The sequence below is a fragment of the Rhineura floridana genome, chromosome 11 (genome assembly GCF_030035675.1).
Source record: "Rhineura floridana isolate rRhiFlo1 chromosome 11, rRhiFlo1.hap2, whole genome shotgun sequence".
In the NCBI taxonomy this organism is placed as follows: domain Eukaryota; kingdom Metazoa; phylum Chordata; class Lepidosauria; order Squamata; family Rhineuridae; genus Rhineura; species Rhineura floridana.
The window spans coordinates 4,657,492-4,673,880 of record NC_084490.1 but is presented as its reverse complement, the minus strand read 5'-3'; the positions used below and the strand labels follow the sequence as shown (position 1 = coordinate 4,673,880).

Sequence of the window (16,389 nt, the reverse complement as noted above, 5' to 3'; positions counted from 1 at the left end):
GGGTGTTCTCTGAAACCCAACAGTTCTCTCAAAAAGTCTGAGTTTCTGTTGTCCCTGTTTTCACCCCAAACTTTCTGCCATCCCTTTTGTGAGTGACACAGCATGAAAAGGGTGAACAATTGTTCATAATTGCGGCTTTCTCAGTGGGTGGGTGTTGGTGTTACACTGACAGTAAAAATGTTGAGTCAACTGAAAAATAATCTATTCTAGGCATTTTTTTAAAAAAAGTTTCCGTTCTCCTTCCTTGACCTCCTTAGAGAGGAAAGTATGAGATATACCAAAGTTCAACTCTACTATACCCCTAACCCTTTAAACCATCATTCTCCGGACCTTAGCCCCCAAATATTCTTTCAGCGATAGAGCTTGGTTGGGAATATGTAATGTACTGAAAAATGCAATGTCTCTGAGAATGTGCAGAGTTAATTTTGAAAGGGAATGATCATTATTACTACAAGTATCTGTACACCACTTTTAATCAGGAAAGATCACAAAGGGGTTTACAAAAGATATCAAACTTAAATTCAGTATATGGAATGTCAAAATCCATAACATAAGATTATATTTACTCAATATACTTCCACTCTCTCAATACCCATACAAATATGAACATAAGAAGAGCATGGCTGCTGGATCAGGCCAGTGGCCCATCTAGTCCAGCATCCTATTCTCACAGTGGCCAGCCAGATCCTATGGGAAGCCATGAGCAGGATGTAAATATATTTATAAACACACCCATACTTGAATCAACCTTCACCTCCACAAATCCATCCACATTCACACCCACAAACATCCCACCCCTCACTCTTAACAATTACCATTCCCAACAATGAGGTTTTACACTCAACTATTCAACTAACTATGCAACTATGACCCATTGAAATCAATAAACCTAAGTCTTGTTGACTTAACTTCAGTGGGTCAACTCTGAACAGGAATAGCATTGGCTACCATCCCATGCATTTAACCGCCCCCCCCCAAAAAAAATCCTGGGAATTGTATGATACAGGGTACTATAGCTCTGCGAGGAGTAAACTAAATTTCCCAGGATTACTTTTTTTGGAGGAGGGAGATGTGCTTTAAACATATGGTTTGTGTGCAGCCATACAATAAATAAAATGTGCTAGATTCGCTTTGCTCTGAATTTTTTGGCCGCGACAGTGCTTGATCCTGTTAATTTTTTTTAAAAAAAATCATGTTTGTCAACATCTATTCCTTCTCTCACACACTAATTAACCCAACCAGGGCTGGAAAAAACACATCCGCAGTCGCACATTGCGTTAAAATGAGAAGCTACTAAGGCATAGTTTGGCCGAGGTGCACTGTGGTCAAGGAGGCAAGCAATTTCTGCGCGGTGCACACTGGGATGCAGCGTGGCGATCCGCTCGCTCCGCTTGTATAGCATCGCGGGAGGCGAGTAGGGCGGCGTGCTTGGGCGCGCGTTGCATGCTGGGATGCAGCTGGTGGAATCGTGCATTGCTGCTTGCAGGATCCAGCAGCCCCGGGAATGGGGAGGAGGGGAGGTTTCTGTTTCCACGTTTGCGGCTTAAAATCCGGTAACAGCAACAGAAGGCGGTGAACCCTCCTCGGTGAGTCCTTGATCTCTGCATATCCTGACTTCTCTTCCTCTGAGGGTCTTGCCCGATTGTCTTCCTCTCCAACTTCTTTTTTCCCTCGGTTGCCATCTCTGGCTGAGGCTGCATTTTTAAGTCCCGTGGTGCGGGGAGATTCCTGAATAAGCATGCCTAGTATTTGGCTCTTCGGATGATACCGTTTTTGGGATGTGTGTGTCAAGGTTTATATGCCTGTGTTGTAGGCAGAAATGCAACAGGTAATGTGTGGAGAGATAGTAAAGTGTGAATGATAGGTAAAGGCATTCTGTGATAAGAGAGAGAGAGAGAGATCATTTTAATTTCTCTGTTTCCTCTACTCCTACCTTATTCTCGTGCTGGTAGCTTATTTTTTTACTGTGGTGCATCTTTCAAGGAACTCAAGAGTAGCACATGCAGCTCTCTTTCTCCCCCCCCTTCCCTTTATCCTTACAACCACCTTCTGAGGTAGGCTAGGCTGAGAAATGGTGGCTGGTCTAAGGCCACTTGATGTGCTTTTTGGCTGAGTTGGGACTTGAACCTGTATTTCCCCCCTTAACCCCATTGGTCTGCCACATTAACCACTTTGCCACACTTGCAGTCCCATTTTCTCTGCCAGCTTTTCTCTATACTCTTCCACCGGATCTCCAAGAATATTAGAAAAAGCTGCCTGGTTTACTCAAACAACTGTTGATTTCCTGACTGCAGGGAGATTGTGTATTTGGATTCACCTTCTCTTCATCTCTGGAGCTATGGGGGTACCTTCCCAACGCCAGAAAGGAGCTAGGAGCAGGAAGGAGCAGAGGAAACAGGCCTTGCCTGCTCCCTCACCCCAGGGGGCAGCACCCAAGGAGGGCAAGAGAGAATCGCTCCCCAGACTGGAGCCTGCAGCAGCTGAGTATTTCCGTCAAGCTCACGAGACCTTGAAATCCGGGTTTGACTCCGAGGAGGAGAAAGGTAAGGTTCACACACTCATGTTCCCAAGGACATGTGTTGTAACAATGCATTGGGAAAATTAGAGGTGGGGGTGGGAACGCAGGAAGAAGTTGTCTCGTGGGGTGTGTGTGTGCATGTTGGCTGTTGAAGTTAAAGAGGGAAAGGGTCTTGAGGTTGTGCCCCTAAGTGCAAGCAGTCTTGCGTATGCGAGCCATGTGAGCTAGGAGCAGGAGGCGTGGTTGGCCAGCCTTGTGACTAAGCCCATGCAAACTGCTAGGTAGCAATTCTTATTTTTATTTTGCTAGCCTGCTACGATGCTGTTTATTTTATTTTTTATTTTATTTATTAACATATATACCACTTGATTGTAAAAAAACCCCCACACTTCTATAAACACTTTACAAAAGACATTAAAACTATCGCTAAAACAGTTAAAAGCAAGTTAAAAGCACCCTTTGGGGTGGGTTAGATTTTAGTGTTATTGTTGGAACTTCAGGATTCTAATGTGAATTGTATGTTTTTATGTTGTGCATCGCCCAGAGCAGATGGGTGACTAATAAATTTAATAAATAAATAATTAAAAACATTTTTAAAACAAATTAAAGACAACAACGTTAAAACACAGCTAATCATCTGCACAGGCTTGCTTAAATAAGAAAGTTCTAAGTAGGTGTTGAAAAGAGTACAGCGAAGGTGCCTGCCTGATGCCAATAGGCAGGGAGTTCCAGAGAATTGGTGCTGCCATCCTGAAAGGTTGATTTGTTACACATGTGGAACAGGTGTTATGCAGCATCAGTAGTGAGGACAGTTCCACAGATTGAAGTGGCTGAGTGGGCCCAGTGGGCTAGTACAGAGCTTGTGTTTTTGTGCTGGCTGCAGCGGAAGGGGGGGTTTCCTTACTAGCCTCTTAGAAGTCATTTCTAAGAGGTTTTTTAAACTATTATGCATTATTATTATTTATTTATTACATTTATATCCTTCCTTTCTTTTCATGAAACCCAAGGCAGCTTCCATATGGTTCCCAGGCGGTCTCCCATCCAGGCACCGACCAGCCCTGACTCTGCTTAGCTTCAGCAGGGAGCTGGCCTTATGTGCCTTCAGACCATAGCCTGGGACATAGTCACAGTCTCTCAGCCTAACCTACCTCACAGGGATGTTGTGAGGATCAGATGGAGAGGGAAGAGTACCTTGTACACCACCTTGAGCTCCTTGGAGGAAAGGTGGGTTATAGGTGTAATAATGCATGAAAAGTAATTAAAATCCTGGTGGGATAGGTTAGGCCAACGGAGGATGATGCTGACTAGCTCTAGCCTGCCCAGTAAGCTTTGTGGCTGATTAGAGATTTGGATTCAGGCCTACCTGACTTTAAGTCCAACATTCTAGTCCCTGCATTGCACCAGCTCTTGCATAATCATACCAACACAGCGGTCGCCTCTGTTTATTCCGCCTGCCAGAAATCTGGGTCCTGGAGCAGACCCAACTGTGAGACCAGAGGTGGAACACCTGAGACTCAGGGGCCAAATGTGGCCCTCCGAGCCTCTCTGTCTGGCCCTTGGGTCTCTCCCCAGTGCAAATCCTTCAACTGCCCCTGCTTGAATACTTTTGCTTGGCTGGAATGTGCCGCTACCACCCCAGTTCAGAGCTGCCATGCCGCCTTATGATGCTTTGTACACAAACTCATGCACACCCATGCTGTTTCATAATGAAGCATTTCTAAGCTCTGATTGTGCTTCTTGCTTGCCGGGGTGGAAAACAGGGAGAGGTGTGTGAGCGTGTGTAGAAACTAGCCCTGTTGTACAAAGGGAAACATTTGCCTTCATTGCTCTGCCGTGTGGCCCCTGGAAGTTTGCCTGGAAGGGAGAGCAGCCCTCAGGCTGAATAATGTTCCTCACACCTGCCCGAGACTCTGTTCTCTATTCAGTGTTGCGCGGGTAACATTTCCTTGCTTTTTCACAGGTCTCTTTGTTAGCAACGTCTTGGAGGAGGCGGAGGCCGTGGCTCTGCCCCTGGCCCTGGACACGGCTGGCTCTCTCCTTCTCCAGGCCCTCCTCCCTTCTGCTTCGTCGTCCGGCTTGAGCCGCCTGCTGCGTGCCTTCCTCCCTTCCCTGCGCCTGGCCGCTTGCCACCCCTGCGGGGCCCACATCCTGGAGGCCGCCATGCTGCGAGCCCCGGCGCTGACGACGAAGGGAGCGGAGGATGCCGGGACGCTGGAGCACCAAGTCCTGGAGCTGGGGAGGGCCGTGCAGGAGGAGCTGTCGGTCTTTGCCTTGGACGCCCACGCTAGCTTTGTGGTGCGGACGCTGCTGCAAGTCCTTGGAGGGGTCCGGGTCGGGTCAGATGGGAGCTGGGGGCTCCCGGGATTAGGTGAGTGGGTATTATTAGCAGCCCTTCCCTCCTCCCAGGGATGTGGGGCAGTTTGAAGTTTGTTTTAATATCCAGCTAATTTCCCTCCCCTGCTAATCTTTTTTTTCTGACTCTGTGCTGCATGTTTTTCTCGCTCTCTGATCCTTCCAGGGACTTCTTCCTCCAGAGCCAAACAAGCCAAACTGGGGAGTGACGCGCCCTTGGAGTTTGAGGTCCCTGACACCTTTCTCTCCCTCCTGCGTGAATTCAGCGGGCGCTTTCAGGAGCACATTCCAGGTGAGACCGTGCCACCTGCTGGGAATGAGGAGCCATGCCACTCAAACTGGACTCCTGACGAGCGGGTGTCCGGATCGTAGGAATTGAGTCAGACCATTGGGGTGCATCTTGCTCAGCATTGCTGACACTGACTGGCAGTGGCTCTCCAGGGTTTTCAGACGGGGGTGTCTCCCGGCTCTACCTAGAGATGCCATCAGGGATTGTACCTGGGACCTTCTGCATGCAAGGCAGATGCTCTGTCACTGAGCGATGGCCCTTCTCCTATCTGTGTCTGGATTTGGTAGTGGTAGGCTCTTGAGGAAGTGGTGTAGACTGTACCAGGCTGTGGATGGCAGGCGCATGCCGTTCCTGAACGCTTCCCTGCAAGTTAAATTGACAGATGAAGTTTTAGCCCAGTTATCTACAACCTGCTGTGTGTGGTTGTTGTCCGCCCCCCCCCCCGTTTGCAGGATTTAAAATGCAGGGGAGAATTCCAAAATGTGATTCCCCTTTCTCCCCTCCTATCCTCAACCTGCAGTGTGAAGTGGTATAGTCCATTCTGCCACTATTCTGGCTTGCATGCATAGGCCAGGGCACAAAACTTCCTTTGGTAAAATGGGCAGATACATTGGGGAGAACTGAAGAGTGTTGGTGTGAAATGGGTGGCGCTTTTATAGCAGGATATTTTTTTTACTGAACTCCCATTACCCCTGGCCATTGGCTTGCTAGGGCTGTTGTAGTGCCACAACATTCCATAGATTTTAGCTTTGTCTTTTGCTCTATTTGGGGTTCTCTAGCTGGTATAGCACAGTGGGGAGAAGAGCCTGGCTGGGAGTCCAGAGTCTGTGAGTTCAAGTCCCCGCTCGTGTCTCCTGGGTGTCAAGGGCCAGCTAAAGATCACCCCCACAGTGAGTGGCTCAGGGGTTACGTGCTCTGCCACCTGTGCAGCCGTGGGCAAGCTGCAGAGTCCCAAGGAGCCCAGTTGCCCCCCAGCTGGCAGTTGCAGACAAGGAAGGGGCTGGCTTGTGCAGCTGTGGCAAGCTGAGCAGGCCCTAGCCAGGTAGGGAGGACTAGCCTCAGAGGGAGGCAATGGGAAACCCCCTCTGAATACTGCTTACCATGAAAACCCTATTCATAGGGTAGCCTAAGTCGGGATCAACTTGAAGGCAGTCCATTTCCATTTCAGTTGGATTGCATTGTGAGATAGCTCCTGTCCTCCTGCGGGGCTGCCTATTTTCCGAGGCTTCTGCTGCAAGCTGCTACCACCCCAGTTCACAGCTGCCATGCCCCCTTGCGATGCTGTGTTCACAAACCCATGCTGTTTCATAATGAAACATTTCTAAGAACATCAGAAGTGTCTGGTTGCTGGATCAGGCCAAAGGGGCCCCATCTAGTCCAGCCCTCTGTTCTCACAGGGGCCAACCAGATGTTCCAGTAGGAAGCCCACAAGTATTTATGTAAGATTTAAGAACATAAGAACATAAGAAGAGCCTGCTGGATCAGGCCAGTGGCCCATCTAGTCCAGCATCCTCTTCTCACAGTGGCCAATCCTGCCCTTCTGCTGTACAGCAGGGCACTCAGGACAGCTCACAATAAAATCATACACAGTAAAATCATATGCAATAAAAACATTAAAATAGATAAAAATACATAAAATACAGTTTGAAAATCTAGGGGAGTGATATTAAAAGAGGACTAAAGAGGTAAAACTAAAAAAGGAGGGGGAAATAACATCGGTTACAGGCTGTCCCTTCAATCCCTCCCAAAGGCTTTCCGGAGCAAGATGGCTTTCAGGAGTCTCTGGAACATCATCAGGGAGGGAGCAGAGCAGGCTTCTTGGGGTATGGTATTCCAAAGCTTGGGGGCCACAGCTGAAAAGCCTCTCTCCCGTGTGCCACATCTTTCATTCCAGGCACACACAGGGGACTAGAGGCAGCTGATCGTAACTCACAGGCAGGTACATATGGTCCCTCAGGTACATTGTTCCAAGGCCATTTAGGGCTTTAAAGGTCAAAACCAGACCTTTGAATTGGGTCTGGAAACCAATTGGGAGTCAGTGGAGTCGATAAAGCACAGGGATAACATGATCCCCACGCCATGATCCACTTAATGTTCTGGCTGCTGCATTTTGAACCAACTAATTTCTGACCTGTTTTCAAAGGCAGACCCATGTAGAGTGCATTACAGTAATCAAGCCCCGATGTCACCAGTGCATGCATCACTGTGACCAAGTCAAGATCTGAGTGCAATAGCACTCTCCCTGGGATTTCCATCAACTTGTATTCAGAAGTATCCTGTCTCCGCCGTGGAAGGGAGAACATAGTTATTATGCTTAGTACGCACTGATAGTCTTATCCTCACACATTTGTCTTTAAAGCCATCCAAGTCACAGCCTCTTGTGGGAGCGAACTCCGTAGTTTAACCATGCGCTGTGTGTAGAAGTCTTCTTTTGTCTGTCCTGAATCTCTCAAAATTCAGCTTCATTGGATGTCCACAAGTTCTAGTCTTACAAGAGAGAGAGACATGTGCTGGGGGCTGGAGGGCTGGCTGCAGAGAAAAGCCTTGGGGTCCTGGGGTGGAGGGAGGGCAAAAGATTTGAGGGGGTGCCTGGAAAAATCCTGATAGGGGCCACGTGAAGCTAAGGATGCGTCTCTGATGGAGCAGGGGCATCTAGCAATACGGAATGCTGCCCTCTCCTCCCAGCAGTCGAGCTCCCTCTAGGAGAGGAGACAGTTGCTTCAGGTGTTTTGGGTGGCATGCAATGGCCAACGGGGATGGTTTTTCTGGACGCTGAAACGGCCAGCTGGCTGTACAGTATGGACAAAGCTCTCGCACTGTTGATATCAGGCTGTTACAGCTGGAATTTCAGGCTGCTGCTCCTGTTGGGTCGGGCGGGGGAAGCAGTGAATTGAGCCCTCCCCATCTCTTCCTATTGACATCCACTGTGGTCCACAGCAGCCAGGGAAATGGCTGCAAACAACCTCCGTAGGGCAACTCTCATAGTGAAATCTGGGGAGGGGGAGGAGGATTAGATGTTTTTTTATCTCACCCTTCCTTCCCAATGTGAGGGGAGGGGCCGGAGGGTGCCTCCACCTCCAGTATCTTCTGCTAAGGCGGAGCAGCAAAACTGCCCTCCGTGAAATCAATCTCTTCTCTCTCTCCCAGATTTCATTGCCAACAAATATTTCAGCCTCTGCCTCCAGGTGGCGCTGGAGGTCTTGCACCGGAAGCTGCCTGGGGACTGTTCAGAGTTGTGCCACTCGGTGATTGGCTACTTGAGCTCCTGCAACCAGGCTGCTGGGCAAAGGTAAACTCTGATTGGCCGTGGGGCAGTGCGGGGGGGGGGCGATGGTGGGAGGTCAGTAGAATCTTCTGCTTCTGCTGTTCTTCCTCTGGGTCATAGAGCTATCCGGATTCAGTTGCTCCACCTCTCTTTTTCCTCCATCCCTGTAGTGGGGTGGGGGGTGGGGTAGGCCAGACAGATTTAGAGCAATGTCCTTGGCTGGGGGTGGAGCCATCTGCCCACTTCTGTGTCCTGCCTTCTAGTAAGCTGGGCCTTGTTGGTGGAACTTCTTGCAGGACTGTTTTTTAAAAAATGAATACAAATGGGAAAAGTACAAGGGCTTTTCCTTCTGTGCACCCCTCCAATCCCTACCATGCTGTTTTTCGTTAAGACACAAGAAAAAAAGAGGCAGAGTTTTATTTTTGGCTAGCCAGAAAAGGTACATGTTGCAATGATCCGATTTGCATCAACTAAATATTACCCACCTGCACCTCCCGTGGTTAGGCATTGTTGCTTTTGCCTGCGTAGCTCAGACGGTGGTGGTGTAGTGGTTGGAGTGGACCTGGGAGGCTCTGGGTTCAAATCCCCACTCAGCCATGAATCTCACTGGGCGACCTTGGGCCAGTCACTGTGTCTTTGCCTCATCTACCTCACAGGGTTGTTGTGAGGATCAAATGGAGGTGGGTAGGAAAACCATGGGCTCCACCTTGGAGCTCTTTGGAGGAGAAGACAGGCTATAAATGGAATGAAAGTAAACAAGTCTATATTACTCGCCTGCATCTCCTGTTGGTGCTTTTGGCTGTCTTTTCACTGGTTCAGTGGCTCTGTGTTGGTGGGGCAACAAAATCCTTTCCACATTTCAGTCCGGACTGAAACCCGGAGCGAATTCTGCTGCCCTGCTGACATGGAGCCACTGTTGCTCCGTGGCCTTGATGGTGGGCTTCAAGGGTTTCCAGGAAGTTTGCGGGGATGGAAGCTGCGTGAGCTCCTGGGTCTTCTCTGACTGGCGGGTCTTTCTCCCTCAGCCCCCTCCTGGTGTTCCTGAAGGACAAGACTTGCAGCCGGGTGCTGGACAAGGTCCTGGAGGTGTCTGACCCAAAGGCCTTGCGCTCCTTCTATAAGGCGCATGTGAAGGGGCAGCTGCGAGTCCTGGCAGCCCACAAAGTGGCTAACTTCACCTTGCAGAGGCTCATCCAGGCGGCCTCTGGCAAGCTGGTGAGTGAAAGCCTTCATGACTGCCACTCTGGGTGTGGGTGTGAGTGTGTGTTTGTGTGGGCTGCTCTTAGTTGTGCAATCCGCCATGTGGACATCAGGGGTTTTGTCACATGGGCCACTGATTCTTGTTTCATTCCGGTGAACTACAGACCTTTCATTTGGATTAACGGTGTGGTGTCCAGGAATTAGATCTTACCCATGTGGCTGAGTGACGCTGGCATCTGTGACGTGGAGCCATTTTCAAAAGGCATCCGTGCTGCAGCTGATACCAAGGCTGCGTGGAGGCCGAGCTGCAACTCCTTTACCCTCTGACTAATAAGGCGGTGGCTTCTGTACTCGCTCCGCTCCTCCAAGCGAAATCTTTCAAATTAACTGCGGGATATCTCTGAACTAAGGTCTCCTTGTGACCTTAGATATGAGCTATCTGGCCACTCGGGCGCGGCATTCTTAATTCACTTGACTTGCAGATATGACTGAGGCCTCGGAAATCTTAAAGAGGAACTGAGCTTTCATGGTGCTTTTAGTCTGCTCAGACAGGGAGGTACCAGCTCTGAAAAAGCTTGCTCTGAATCCCTCTAATGTGCCTGAAAAGGATTAGCTGTGATGGTGAAACTTGACTAGGAACTGAAACAAAATTGGGAAATTGAGAGGGAGGGTCAGCCTTTTTTTAAAAAAAGTCTCCTGTATGTAAAACATGTTAAGTATGCAAGCTGCAATTGTTAACCCTCCATTCCAATCAGCCAGTGTGGTATAGTGGTTAGAGCATTGGACTGGGACCTGGGAAACCAGGCCATAAAGCTCCGTGGGCGACCTTGGGCCAGTCACTGTCTCTCAATCTAACCTACCTCACAGGGTTGTTGTGAGGATACAATCGGGAGGGGGAGAACCATGTTGATACACTACCTTAGCCTCCTTAGAGGAAAGGTGGGACAGAAATGCAACGATAGAATAAGTAAGTTCCCCATCTGTGAAAGTGCCGTTGTATATTGACCCTAACTCAAATTATTGCGAAGACTGGCCCAACCTGTAGCTGAAGGCCTTATATCAGAGACGGTGAGCCTGTGGCTGTTGTTGGACTCCCAACTCCCATCAGCCCCTGCAGCCAGCATGGCTAATGGTCAGGGATGATGGGAGTTGTAGTCCAACAAAATGAGGAGGGCTGCAGGTTCCCTGTCTGATATGAGAGTAAGTCGAAGCAGGACACAACCTCAGAAGAGTCTTGCTGGATTAGACTTCTTTAATCCAGGATCCTGTTCTCACAGTGGTCAAACAGCTGCCCGTTACGGGAAGGCCAGAAGTAGGACCTGAGCGCAGGAGCACTTTCCCCACTTGTGAGTCTGGGCAACTGATATTCAGCGGCACGCCACCTCCCACAGTGGAGCCATTGTGGCTGGGAGCCATTGATAGTCTCATGAGCCTCCATGAATCTCTCTAATCTGCTTTTGAAGCCCTCCAAGTTGGCGGCTGCCTCCTTTGAGCGAATCCCGTAGTTCAACTCTGCACTGTGTGAAGAATTCCTTTTGCCTGTCCTGAATTTTCCAACATTCGGCTTCATTCCCTGTCCCCTCATAGTGTTACGAGAGGAGAAAAACTTCTCTTTGTCTGCTCCCTCCACGCCATGCATAACTTCATGCCTTTTTATCATCCCCCCCTTACTTGCTTTTTTCCTAAATTATTTAGTTGTTATTATTTATTTGATTACTATCCTGCCCTTCCTCCCATCAGGAGCCCAGAGAGGCAAACAAAAGCACTAAAAACACTCTAAAACATAATAAAAACAGACTTCAAAATATATTAAAACATCTTTAATTTTTTTTTTAAAAAAAGCTTTAAAAACATCTTTTTAAAAAATTAAAAAGCCCCAGAAGTGAGGAGTACCCTTTGCTCCCAGGCTGATGGTGCTTTTCATCTCTCTCTCCCCCCCCAATTTCTCTCTTGCAGCTGGGAAAACTGTTTGAGGAGCTGAGCCCAGGCGTGGAAGAGATAATGGCCTGTGAGCACCTGGGAGTGGTCGCAGCGCTTCTGGGAGCCTGCAGAAAACACGGCTCCCACCAGCAGGAGGTGCTGCAGATCCTCATGGAGGTAAAAATCCTGCCTCCTTTTCCTCTTCACAATCTGCATCTTCTCTCTCGGTCTGGTCTGATCTTGCTTCTGTTTCTTCCTCTCTCGCCTCCCCTCCAGGCTTTCCACTGCTGGGAGCCGCCTCCCCGCCAGCTGGTGTGCGTCCCACTTATTGCATCTGTGTTGGCCTACGAGGTGTATTACAGTCAGGAGGAGGAAGAGGAGAACCCATCACAGCCTCCAGTAAGCATGTGCTTGCAGTTGGTGGGGTGGCTGGGGGAGAGGCAGAACAGAGAGAGAGAGAGGTGGGCCTGCGGAGAGACCATTTGCAAAACATATACTTCCCTGTTCTTTTTACTCTTGAGTGATTGCAGTCTGCTACCCGTCCACATTGCGGGTAGTGAAAACCTTCAACCGGGAACAGGAGTTCTTGGAAGGATAGGCCATCCTCGGAGGAGTTAGTGGAGGTGTGGGAATGGATGGTTGGCGCCCAAAGTTACTCCTCCTTGGAGGAGAGTGATTGAAATGAAGGCATGACTCCGCTGTGTCAATTTCCAGCAGGTGTACTCTGACTATAACCTTAGTTCAGCTTTCGCCAGCCTGGTGCCCTCCAGATCTTTTGGATGACATCTCCCATCAGCCCCAGCCAGCCGTGGCCATTTTGGGCTATATCTCCCTGGGGCTGATGGGAGATGTAGTCCAAAATGGCCACACTGGCTGCTGGGAGATGTCCAAAATGTCTGGAGGGCACCAAGGTGGCGAAGGCTGAGTTGGGTCCAACCCTATGTGCTGGAGGGCTGACTGGCATGCTTAACCTCCTCTCGTTTCTCTCTCTCTCTCTCTTTCTCTCTGCCAGGCTGACCCATCTCGTGCCTTGAGCTCCATCTCCTATCATGGCTCCCTGATGCTCCAGCACTTGCTGCACTTTGCCAACCCCTCTGCTGTGCTGCGCAGCCTGGCCGCCATGAGCCCCAAGGACCTGGTCACACTGGCTTGCGATCCAGCGGGCAGCCACGTCTTTGACGCCCTCCTGGCCAGCTCCTCTGTCCTGGAGAAACAGAGGCGCAAAGCATTGCGTCTGCTCAAGGTGCCTGCCAGGGTGCCGCCGGGTGGGATGGTCAACGGTCACCTGAAGGCCGCGTGCCATTGGTGGGCAGGGCCATAGGTAAAAGTGGGTGGAGCAACTCATGTAAATAGTCACTTGTGTACCGCTGTTCCCCGCCCAGAGACGCAAGAGACATTGGCAGATTTCAAGGACGCGTCCCCGCCAGGCAAAATCCATCAAGGGAGTGCCAAGCGGGGCCAGTGAGGGATGTGGGCTGGAGAGAGTTCCCAGGCCCAGACAGAGAGACCTGAAGGGCTGCATTTGGCCCATGTCTGAGGTTCCCCACCCCTGGTTAAAGGGCTCAAAATTCCTGCTGGATATCTGCCTCTGCCCGTGCATGTTCTGGGGTGGAATGTCCCACTTCTCCAGCCAGGACATCATTCACTGGCATGATTTTGGATGGAGCTGAACAAGCTATGCCATCATCTTGGGTGCTGTCCTATATGCTGGGCTGCAGAACTTGGTGTTAGATGACAGATCTGGCCTCTTATTATTTTTAAAGGTTCTAGTCCTCAAGACAGGCTTGTAAAGCGTTGTTTGGGAGAATCCGCATATGCTTCAGAATCAATACTGATGTGGATTTCCTGTGGTCAGAAGGGCTGGAGCCTCAGTGACACAGGTGCAGCAGCAGACTGAATTCAGCAGAATCAGCTAACCTCTCGGTCACCCCCCACCCCCCTCTCTATCGCCAGGGCAGCTACGTGTCTCTGGCTTGCAGCAAACACGGGAGTCGCGTCCTGGATGCCATTTGGAACAGGGCCACCCTGCCAGCCAAAAGAGAGATGGCTCAGGAATTGGGTAAGAGGCTTTCTGGCACTATTCAATCCTCCACTCACTTCTCCCCCGCCCTTCATCTTACCTCCTTGATCCCAGGGGACAGTCCCAGGGGAAGATCTTTGAAATGCATTGGACATACGAATGATAGCCATGATGCTGGTCATTCAGAAAGGGCTGAATACATTTTGCAATTTGTGCAGTGAGCCATTCCCCCTCCCCAAGTTTTTGCTGGGCAAGTGTCAGAGCCGTTGGCTCCCCTCTGTTTAACAGCTGCATCCTGGCCCAGAGGCCCACCATACAAACTGTGCTGGCCGCCTCTTGCATCTACATGCATGTCAGCAGACTCCTTCTTCAGACTTGTGCACCAGCTTCTGGGATGGGTGAAGCAGCCTTCCCCCCCCCCCATGGAGACACTAAGCTGCCTGTTTATAGATCTTTCTGCCAGAATTAGTTATTTGTCTGATTTATATCCCGGCCTGCCTCCCAGCAGGAGCCCTGGGCTCCCCAGTGTGGCATCTGTGAGCACCATGGTGCCCACACCAAAGTCTCCTGCCCTTCCTATTTTTTATTTTAAATAGGTTTTTTGAAAGTGTGTGTGGATTGTCGGCTTCTTTTTTTTGCCAGTTTAAACTTTTAGGAGGTGTAGATGTTTTACCTACTTTGTTTTTTTTTTTTGGAGGGGGGGCGTTCTGTGCCTGGCTTGCTTTTCTGCTGTGAAATGGGTATTTTCTGGTGCCTGCATCAGTTTCTCAGACTACTCAAATGTGCTCTCCCTTCTGGCCCTCAAAACGGTGGGGAGCCCTTGACATCAGCTCTGCAGGCTCTTGGGCAGTGAGAGAGGCCTTTCATGCACCCCCCCCACTTGACATCCCTTCCCCCACCCCTTGTGCTCTGTAGGTCTTTAAGCCCATCTCTTTTTGCCCCCCCCTCCCCCCCAGTGGAGCAGGAGCCACAGCTGCGGCACGATCCTTTCGGCCACCACCTGGTCCGCAACTTCGCCTTAACCCACTTCCTTAAGCGGCGCCGAGACTGGGAGCGCCACCAGGAGGCAGAGAAGAAACGACGGGAGCTTTTCTCTGAGATCTTGGAGGACTGAATTGGGACAGTGGGGGCGTGAGAGGCTCTTGGTGAGAGGTTGGGAATCCGCATGTCTGCAGATTTAATGAAAGCAGGGGACTGGCCCTGTAGAGGGCGCTGTGGGCTCCTCCTGCACCACAGAGAGGCTGGAGGATCAGGAACGGATGTCTCCCACTGCTGTCTGCTCCCAAATGGATCTGTTTTTGTAGATATTAAGAGATAACATGAATATTTTTATGTTTTCTTTTCTTGGCCTTGATCTTGTCTGGGGCCTAATTCAATAAATTAAACTATTTTCCGATACTGTTCTATTGGAATTACTTCTTTATTCGTATCACTGTATCCTTCCTTCCTTTGACACTATTCTTAATTAAATCCTGGGGTGGGCTGTGGGAAACTGTTGCCCCTTATCCCCCCCCCATTACTTGTGGAGAAGGGAGGTCTCTCTCTTTGTCCACCTTGTTTTCTTAAGATTAATAAAGTGCATTTGCCCCATGTGCAATATTTTTAAGGAGGCAGCCATCACAGGAAGGCACGCAGGAGGTTCCAAGTTCAGTTTTTAGCATCAGCAAGTTAAACCTGTCTTTGCCAACCTGGGCTACATTCACACCAGACATTTATTCCACTTTAAGTAGTCATGCATTCCCCCCAAAAATCCTGGGAAGTGTAGTTTATGAAGGGTACTAAAAGCTGTTAAAAGATTCCTGTTCCCCTCACAGAGCTACAATTCTCAGAGTTTTCTCGAAAGAGGGAAATGACTGCTAAACCACTCTGGAAAAATGTAGCTCTGTGAGGAGAATAGGAGTCTCCTAAAAAAGAAGGCAAAGAAGAGATGGACTGATTTCATAAAGGAAGCCACAGACCTGAACTTAAAAGATCGGAACAGGGTCATTCACAACAGACACTATTGGATGTTGCTGATTCATAGGGTCGCCATAAGTTGTAGTCAATGTGAAGGCACATAACAGACTCATACACACCCATGTTCCTATTTTATTTATTTATTAAGGTTATATCCTGCCCTTCCCTCCAGAAGGAGCTGGGGGGGGGCAGGGGATCAAGCAATAAACACTAAAGGATAAGGTGATGAAGAAGAGCCTTGCTGGATGGACCCCAAAGGTTAACCTAGTGCAACATCTCATGTCCCCCAGGGGCTAATCAGGAAGCTGACAATGGGGGCATGAATGCAATAGCCCTCTCCGGCTTGTGCTCTCCAAGCAGCTAGTACCCAGAGGTAGACTATGTCTGAATATGGAGGTTCCATTTACCTGCCAATGGCTAAGAGTCCTTGAAAGACACTCTGTGAATTTGCCTAATATCCTTTTGAAGTCACCTAATTCAGTCACCCATTCCCACATCAGGTGGCATCTAATTCCATACATTCATAACAAGACACATAACAAAACAAATAACATCCTTCACAAACTACACTGCCCATGCTTCTTTGGGGGAAGCTATGACTGTTTAAAGTGGAATAAATGTCTGGTGTGAATGTGGCCCTGGTGTCCTCCAGAAATTTGGGAGTGCTTCTCCCATTGGCCCCTGCCAGCCCCACCATATTTTGGAATTTAGCTGTCAAGGGTCCTACCTGGTGCCTGCAAGCTGAGTTAAAGAATCTTGAGTAGCAGAACTAGGAAAAACTCATAGACAAGAGGTGTGGATGCACCTGTGGTCCTCCAGGTGTTGGACTCCAAAGCCCATCACTCCCAGCCAGTATATCCCCAACAATC

General features: G+C 49.5%; 1 protein-coding gene across 2 annotated transcripts; it reads left to right on the top strand.

Moving 5' to 3' along the window:
* Positions 1-1,314: 1,314 nt before the first annotated feature.
* NOP9 (NOP9 nucleolar protein) lies at positions 1,315-14,960 on the top strand. 2 transcript variants are annotated; one of them, XM_061588985.1, is made up of 11 exons: positions 1,315-1,586; positions 2,295-2,543; positions 4,479-4,886; positions 5,037-5,162; positions 8,307-8,448; positions 9,450-9,639; positions 11,581-11,721; positions 11,821-11,943; positions 12,557-12,787; positions 13,498-13,603; positions 14,521-14,960. In XM_061588985.1, exons 2-11 carry the CDS (start codon positions 2,339-2,341, stop codon positions 14,676-14,678), a joined length of 1,830 nt encoding a protein of 609 aa, XP_061444969.1. In that variant the 5' UTR covers positions 1,315-1,586; positions 2,295-2,338; the 3' UTR covers positions 14,679-14,960. The 2 variants fall into 2 exon arrangements, with proteins under 2 accessions (XP_061444969.1, XP_061444968.1); XM_061588984.1 differs by lacking the exon at positions 1,315-1,586 and adding an exon at positions 1,593-1,828.
* Positions 14,961-16,389: the final 1,429 nt, after the last annotated feature.